This window comes from Echinops telfairi, unplaced genomic scaffold (assembly GCF_000313985.2).
Source record: "Echinops telfairi isolate 266 unplaced genomic scaffold, ASM31398v2 ScPeMD7_31;HRSCAF=116, whole genome shotgun sequence".
Classification (NCBI taxonomy): Eukaryota; Metazoa; Chordata; class Mammalia; order Afrosoricida; family Tenrecidae; genus Echinops; species Echinops telfairi.
This window is the reverse complement of record NW_022103928.1, coordinates 22,975,806-22,984,737: the sequence shown is the minus strand read 5'-3', so window position 1 is coordinate 22,984,737 and position 8,932 is coordinate 22,975,806. Positions and strand designations below refer to the sequence as shown.

Below are 8,932 nucleotides of genomic sequence, written 5' to 3'. Positions count from 1 at the left end.
CACACGAATACTTTTTCATTTCCAATGGTACTCTTCTTTATTAAAAAATCTTTATTAAATAACAAAATGTGCCAGCTAATATAGTGAGTTCTTCCTCAAGCTCAATATTAATGCACTTGGCACACAATCCAAGGCCGCCTGGGTGAACGCGGGAAGCACACTTCTTTTCTGCTTTGTGTAGCAAGCAGAGTTATACTCACCAAACTTTCGAGATCAAAAAGAAGCCTCCCAGGTTTCTCTGGGCTCACGTTACAGAAGGGTCAGATGTGTGAGGTGTCCTCCAAATGGATGCCTTATTGTTAAATTCCCCCAACCTCGCCAAACCTCCACAGTGGCAAGCATCTTAAATGATTAACAGTGTTGTGATCTTTGGCAAACTCTGCATCAACTATAACGAAGTGGAAATATTGGGGCCCGTGCCAATACTTTGTGGTTATGAACTAGCCCGTTCCCAATGTGTCTTCTCCAGCCAGTCTAAGGAAAGGTAAGCGGCATCCAGGGGTATTCTGGCAAAGAAAGTGAGGTGAATCAAAAGAGGCTATTTAGGAGGTATTCTTTTGGCCAGCAGGCTTTATTTTTAATACAAATATGTAATAAAATAAAAGGTACCCAAATATATTTTAAACAAGAATACATTCTGTTTCTTGTATATCAAGCCATCATTTACAGATTAACACTGGCAAAAATTGAATTAATAACTCTTAATTTGTTTACATACAATTATGTGAAAGAAAAAAAAATTTATATGCAGGAAAAGAACCAACACATAAGAATCAATTCAAAGTCTTAAAAGCTTGTCTTTGTTATTGAATTTCCTCACAGGTTCAAGGTCGCACACATCTACAAAAAGAACACAGCCATTCTTAACATGGAACATTATTTACAAAATAAAGTTCATTTCTCTCGGTGACTTTAGATTCCACAGCTCTGCCCAGCACACACACTGTGGTGCCTTCTGTGACGGGAGCTGAAGTGTCAGACTGCTCCAGGTGAGGGGTCGGCGGCAAGCCTTCTTTATCCTGAAAGGACGGATTATACCAACTCATAGTATTTCCCAGTCTGGGGGTCAAAGTAGCAGTTCAGACACGGGTCATACAACAGAGTCAGCACTTCTTCGTCCTCGTCCGCATTCAGCTCTTCTTCACCTATGAGGAAGGGGCGCCACAGACACGTTAGCTGCCAGCCTGGCCCAGAATCCTTACAGGTGCACCATGAAAAGGGCGAGGGAGGGGGGTCACCACCGCTCCTTGGAGAGTGTCTGTATTCGAGGACAATGCTTACAGTGGCGTGGAGGAGAGTGGTGGCCGAGATGAGACACCATGTCATTGGTATGAAATGGAGAAGAAGCGTGCAATGACCACAGGGCCAGCTTTAGTGTGATGGATAAAAGAAATGTGCTGTTCAGGACTGGCAAGGGGGAGAAACAAGAAAGCAGAGGTCAGAGGACTCAGGAGTTCTGCTCATTACGATGAAGAGAAACCTCGGGCATGTTTCACAACTTAGTCATCAGACAGTTCTCTATTTGAGAGCCAGGGCTACACAGAATGCAAAGCAATTAAACGATCTAAGAAAGAATCCATCCTCCCTCCACCCCACTCCCACCACAGATCCTAAAATGACCCCCAAACAAACGTGAATTAAAATAACAGTGTCATCTAGGAACAGAAGATAATTAAGCGGAGAGCATATCTAGAAACACAATGTCACAAGGTCTGTAATTTTATTCGTGGAAAGAAGACCTGTCAACTTTGCTGGGAATCAAAGCCTGGTTTAGTGCTTTTTCCCTCGAGACAGTCAGATGGATGGTTCAGATCCTACGGTCTATGCGGGCATCAAGGTTTGATGGTTTCCAACAAAGAGGCATGAGCTGAAAAGTGAGCCCCATCTGCATCTTTCTGAAAGTCCCCGTCAGGGAGAAGATTAGAGTAGGCTCAGGGAGAGAGGATGGTTACAACACTCTTCTCCATTGTTGCCCTCAAGCCATTTCCAACTCAGGGTGCCTCCATGTGTGCAGAATAGAGCTGTCCCACTGGGCTCTCAAGGCTGCGGACTTTCAGGAGCAGATCGCCAGGCCTGTTTTCCAAGGCACCCGTGGGTGGGTTCGAACCACCAGTTAGTGCCGTGCTCAAATGTTTGCATCACCCACGGACTCCTGCTCTCTTCATTATGACAGATTACCAAGGATCATGAAAACCATGCCCCTGGGTGGTAAGACCACCAACAATCAGTGTCAGAGGGTCTCTGACAGGGAGCAGGGGCAGGGAATAGGGCTTGGGGCACAATAAAAGGTTTAATATATATGGAATGTTCGTGGAAAGAGTGAATAAAGGATAATATATGAAGCCCATGCTCCCAGTGTCACGGCCCAGTAATGGGAGGTAATGATGGTGGTAGGATTTCATTTAACCCAGTCAAATTGGACCAAGCTGCCACAGGGCACTATCAGGACATTGACCAGCTGGAGAAAGTCTAGGGGAGAGGGTCTGTAGTGTAATGTTTCACAAATGCTCCTTGACATCATTTTGAGGCTCTGGCCAAAGGCTAGTTCAGTTCCCTTTCTTAAGCATCAGATTCCATCCACTTTCCCATTGCTCCCTTTGTTGGGCTCTCGCATTGCTGGGCCTCTATACATTCACCTTAAGCACCTGAGGCCAGGTGTCCTACAACCCAGGACAGAGTCTGCAGAATTATTCAAAATACCCACTGCCCAGGAAGTGTTGAGACCTACCTAACCCACCCTTCTCACTGCATATAAGTCCTCTCTTACAGTTCTTGTCTCTTTGTACAGCCCCAAGTGGCCCAGCCTCATAGCATCCTGAGAGCACCCAGGACAGCAAGTGTGACCCATCTTTAACTACTTGCAGGTGCTCAGGCTTGATTCCCATTCAACAATACCATGCTCCAGGTGCTGCTATTTTATCAAATCAAAACAGGGTCCAGGTGTGGACTTGAAACTGTACCACACAAATAGTTTATTCTAGTCAGTACTATGGGATATACTGCAAATGGAGAATAGAGGGGGACCTTTTTCTATATTCTCATGTACTTGTCCCAATAATTCTCTTTATAACTGGGAAATGCCTGCAGCAATAAATATATTTAATAAAAAAAGACTGAAAGAAACTGCCCTATAGCCCTTCCTCTGCCCACCCTTCTTCTTCTACGCACCAGCAAACACTTAACACGACCTTCCTCTGTGCCAAGCACTGAGCTAGGGGACAGGAAGGATGGCAGCAGCCAGGCCTTGTTTTCAAAGACCGGGCCGTGTGGTGAGGGAAGCAGACACGAATTTCCCAAGACTCTTGGGAGAGCAGGCTAGCAGCCTTACAGAGTGGGGCATCACAGAGGAATATTGTTTTGCCTTGCTTACTAATATCTCAGGAGCCCCGATGGATAGAAAGTACTTTCTCAGCCAGTAGCTCATCTCACCGTCACTGCTTTGTGAAACAGGAACGACCTTGCCATTTAAGGGCACTTGGGGAGTGAGAGGCAGTGCTGGGGAGCGAGAGGCAGTGTTGGGGAGTGAGAGGCAGTGTTGGGGAGCTCCATTCAGCGTTCTTTCTACCATGCTTCACGTGTTTGTTAAGAAGGTGGCAGGATGTGTTCAATTGGAATCTATTACATAAAAGGGGCTTACACACTGGGAAGGGTAGCAACATTTAAAATGATCTTATATTGTAAAAAGTCAGGCTTGGGAGCAAAGCAAATGTGATTTTTTTTGGTAAATGCCCAAAACTACTGACAAAAATAAGTGAGTCCCTGGGTGTTACGGGGCATCCGATCTGGGCTCAGCACAGGAAGAATTTTAGAAGCTTTCAGTGGGTCAGCAAATGGAACGAGTCCTCTGGGGAAGGGGAAGCCGGGGCTGGGATGATCATTCATGTGGGAGTGTGTAGATGGTTCCTGTGGTGTCTGTGATGAGTTTCTGTGGCTCTTGGCCACAGTGGTTTACAGCACGGCACAACCTTCCTAACGACCACATTAATCGTGGGGGCTGACCTGAGCACCCTGCACAGTGTCTAATTAAGAACAGGAGCTCAGAGAAGGCAGGCTGCCTTTCCTTTATTTTCTCCTGTCGTGTTCAGAGTAGTCCTCTAGGGCCGGCTCCCCACCTCACCAGCTTCTTCCTCTAAGTGGGAGCAGCTGAGCTTTCCCTGTGGTTTTTTCCCCTCTCAAAGGCCACTCTCTTCTTTAGGACGAGTCTCTCTGCACATCAGACGGACATGCAGGCCTTTCGTGAGCGGATGTTTAATCCATCTTCCCTTTGATCTTCAGGCTGCTTCAGAGAACTGCACACAACCAGTTTGTCAATAAGTATGTAGTCTGTGCCTGCTGTGTGACTGAGCTGTGCACAACACATGTGGATGTGACGCACACCCACGCAAGCAGCGGAAGCTGCAGACCAAGGAGTCATGACTGCAGGGTGCTGAAGAAAATTCAGGGGCTCTAGCACCCACCAGGCCTGCTCTTTACTACCTGAATGACTGTCTGGGTGGGGGAGCAGGTAGGCTAGTTCACTACAGGGATATCTGCTTCCTCATCCATCAAACCGGAGCAATAATGCCTATTTCACAGGAATTGGTGGCAGAAGGAGTTGGATACTGGTGAAATGTATCAATCACACAGAATTGCTGAAAAGAAGCTTGTGAGTAATAAGGATAATGTTAATAATAAAATAAGCCATGAGCTATAGGTTTATAACCTTTTCCTTGGGAATTCAGAACAGATGGACGGATAAAGCTTGAAGTACAAAGAAACAGGCAGTTAAGACAAAAAGTAGTTAAACATTTACACGACAGAGGCACAGAGACCTGGGTCTAGATCTCAAATATACCACTTTGCAGTCATGAGACACTGGCAAAGTTCCCCTCTCCGAGATTCAGTTTCCCTGTGGGTACAGGAAGGATACTAATTGTGTAACTGCTATGGCACCTATGGAGACCAATAGACGAACGTTCAGTACACATGCAGTGAGCACTCAGTAAAGGTTGCTGCTATAATGTTATATCATCATCACGGAAATGGATCCTAGGGGGTAGAATTAGGAGAAACAGAAGAGGAGCAGACCTTTCAGGCACAAGACCTGATGGGAGAGGTCAGCAGCGAGAAGGTGACGGGGGTGATGGGAGAATGAGGAGTCGGCTCTGGTCAGTGGGTGGAGAGGGCTGGCGAGCTCCGGAAACAAGGAAGAGGGCATTACAGCACCAGGAATGGAGTTCAGACTTCATATACTAAGCAATAGGGAGCCAGGGAAGACCCCTGAGCAAGAATTCAAGGAAGAACTGTTTAACAGGTGGACATAAAAGTGTAGCCAAGTCGGAGAACTTTGTCATAATTTAGGTGAAGTTTCAGGACAGTCTGGACGTTCAACAAGTCTATGTTCGAAGCTCCATTTGAATGCCTAGAAAGAGACGAGGCAGAAGTGCAGATGCAGATTGTCAGGTGTGGCCTGGGTGAGCAAGGAGAGTGGTGGTGGCAGGGGCAGAGATGGGAGGCTGGCAGAGGGAGCTTCATCTTCCAGGTGGGCAGTGTGGTGGAAATGAGTCCATGGGACCAATGCTGGTATGTCAGATGGGGACAGACCGTTGGACTTTGGATGGGAAAATAGGACTGAAGACAACAATTTAGAGGCCAGATGTGCCAATTCTGTTGGAAGCCAGGAGAATGGCTGGCCTTTAAGTATGAGCATGGACTGATGCCGGGGGCTTAAGTGGAGAGCAAATATATTGAGAACGATGAGGGTAATGAATGTACAAATGTGCTTTACACAATTGATGTATGTATGGATTGTGATAAGAGTTGTGTGAGTCCCTAATAAAACGATTAAAAAAAAAGTAAGAGCTCGGAAAGAGTGGATGACCACAGGGCTGACCCTGGAAATGCTCAGGGAAGCACTTCCTGGGGAGAGGAAACCATTGTGGAGTCAGAAAAATGATTTCCATTGGTCTCCTGCAGCGGTTCCTGATTCGAGTTACACATTAGAGTCACCCAGGGTAACCAGGAGCTTCAAGCATGCCATGCCAAGGCCCCGTTCTGGACCAACTGAAGCCTCATCTCCAGAGGGTGACCTGTACCTCCAGATGACTCTGCTGGACAGTCAGGCTGCGGGCCACTGGCCCAAAAGTCAGTTGTTAATATGACCCAAGAGTGAATCATACAATGCACTGATTTGAGTCAGCATCTGAAGACTCCTGCCGCACACCATCTATCCATGTACACCTTATTCTCGGCCTACCAATGGCGTTCGATCTGCTACCAAAAGAAAAAGCGGACTGACATCCAGCTAGTCTTATGTAGGACACTAGGATGAATTAATTTTTAAATAAAAACACTTCTCCTATCTAAATCATGCATTCCTCCCACTCCTCAAATGAAACTAATATTTTTAATCAGCTATACTATACTTGATTTTAGCCAAAAGGCTGAGAAGTGATTTTTTCCCCATCAGCTATAATGTTAAAACATTGCACAGAGGTAAATGATGACAATTCCTAACTGTCTAAGGCACGGTTCTTAAGCTGTGGGTCGTGACCCCTTTGGAGGTCGAACGACCCTTTCACAGGGTCGCCCGATTAATAACAGTTGCAAAATCACAGTTTTGAAGTAGCAAGGAAAATAATTTTATGGTTGGGGGTCGCCACAACATGAGGAACTGTATTAAAGGGCCGCAGCATTAGGAAGGTTGAGAACCAGTGGTCTAAGGTACCTGCCACTACCATTTCCTGTTTTACCACATGAAGATGTGGCAGGGAACTCAGACACAGAGAGTTATAGTGCAGAGAGCTGTGTAGTTCATCCTGTGCCTAAACTTCTCCAAAGATATTTTTAAAAGATATTTTAAAAGCGGCTTCTAATAAATTAGAAAACTCAATACGTTTTATAAGCAGTTGGGAATCTTTCAAAACGAAAACAGCTGTTGTAACGGGCCATAGGTCTTTATTACCCGACTGCAAAGGGATCGAGGTGGAGCCAATTCATGAGTACAGGTTTTGCTACATAATGCATACAAACTGGAGCCGTAACTGGTCTATAAACGCATTCGTTCCAATAGGTGTCATTATAGAGCTGGAAGCTAACGCATTATAATCATGGGGACTAAGACAGGTTTGGTGGCTTTTAGTACCGAAGCCTGAAATGGATGGATTATAACACCCCCCCCACCAACAATGACATTTGTACAAAAATTGGGTGAGATTATGCATAATTTTACATCGAAACTTGTATAAAAGGTTTTATTTTCATGTAACTTAATTTTCAAAGCCTCCAACTTACATCATTGTGCCACTGTAATCTCTACGTAATGAAATTATAATATCATTAAGCAATTACCACTATGATGTCAAGCAGTGGAAAATGTTTTAAAAGGTAATTATTGTGCATGGGGATGGGGTAATTTTCAATTATATTCTTGGATAGTGCCAAGTTTGTTTTCCCTCAAAATGCTAAGTGGCTCTATTTAAAGGCTGGCTACAGAAACTCTAAAAGGGCAAATTAACAAATGAAATCATTTTCTGTTATCAGACTAAGAGCAGCCGGACAAGGGTCCAAATTACATTTTTACTCTTCTCCACAGAATAAAGCCATTTGCAGTGAAATGAAATTACCTTTCAGAGAACAATCTATTTACAAACTTTCTGCCTCATTCATGTTGAAATGGACTAACAGCAAGAGCAGGAACAGAAGAAAAGGCATTGGAGCCCAGCGGAACGTGGCAAGGGTGAGGCCTCCCCGTGAGATGGGCTCTGGTACAGAAGCCCTCCACATCCCCTCTGAAAGTCAATTAGTACAAATGCTTAATGACCTACATCCAACACACACTAATTGTAGAGAATAGAAAACCTGCAAGCTTGAACAACACCAGTGTGGGACCGACCAGTTATCTGATTTAAAAATGTCTCAATCAAGACACTTGCCTTGATTTTCAATTTTCTGATGCTGTCGTGGAGATTTTTTTTTAAAGCCGCTAATGCATTTTCTCCCTTACAGATCCTGGGATCTGATTGACTGTATTTTTATGTGCATACCAATAGCCTGTTGTTTAAACAATTCAATTGTGAGGGATCACTGTGCGGCGCAGCCAGCGTTAGGGTCGATCAATAAAGATGACATTGGAGATAAGATTCTGCGAACACCTGTGCTTGCAGGCTCTCCCACCAACGTAACTCCCTTTGCCCCGACATCTGGGTGAGCCCGCGGGAACTGCTGAAATCTGAGTCTCAGCAAATATGTGCTCTCCAGGGGGAGAAAGATAAATGGCCAACAATAAAATAAAGATGAGAAGATATTTTCTTCTATTAGAGAGCTATGCTTTGGAAGGCAAATAACATTTGCCGATTATAGTTCAGGTGTCTTTTGGGAAATAAGTACACCCCTCACTTTGAAAAACTGGCGGCTATGTATCACTTCCACCACCCCCCTGCCAGTTCATCTACTGTGGTGGTTTGCACGTTGCTGCGATGCTGATGGAAGCTATGCCGTCAGTATTTCCAATAGCAGCAGGGTCAGCCCTGCTGGACAGGCTTCAGTGGAGCTTCCAGACAAAGCAGACTAGAAAGAAGGGGTAGGTGGCCCACTTCTGAGGGCTTAGCCATGGAAAACTTTATGAGCAGCAGTGGAACATTATCTGGTATAGCGCTGGGAGATGAGTTCCTCAGGTTGAGAGGAACTGAAAACACACAGGTGCTGCCACAATGGGCTCAAATGCAATTGTGAGGCTGGGGCGGGACCAGGCAGCATTCCCCTCTGTGGTACACAGGGTCGCTGTGAGTCAGAGCGGACTCCTATGCACCTAAGAACAGACCGCATATAGTACCTGCAGTCCTTGGTGGTGCCACTGGAGCAGCTGCTTGAGTGCTAACGGAAAGGCTGCAGGTTCAAGAAAGGTCTGGAGATCTCCTTCTGAAGCATTGGCCACTGGAGCCCCAAAGATGCG

The 8,932-nt window shown here is 45.5% G+C and overlaps 1 protein-coding gene across 6 annotated transcripts in view; it reads right to left on the bottom strand.

Moving 5' to 3' along the window:
• Positions 1–541: 541 nt before the first annotated feature.
• CFAP20DC (CFAP20 domain containing) overlaps positions 542–8,932 on the bottom strand; it is a 277,597-nt gene continuing 269,206 nt past the window's right edge. For 3 of the 6 annotated variants that reach the window (XM_045289987.1, XM_045289989.1, XM_045289988.1), the window contains one exon: positions 542–1,145. In XM_045289987.1, coding sequence (XP_045145922.1) covers positions 1,033–1,145 — 113 coding nt within the window. In that variant the 3' untranslated portion in view covers positions 542–1,032. The remainder of the gene's footprint in view (positions 1,146–8,932) is intronic. The other 3 variants (XM_045289992.1, XR_006680044.1, XM_045289991.1) reach the window with 3 other exon arrangements.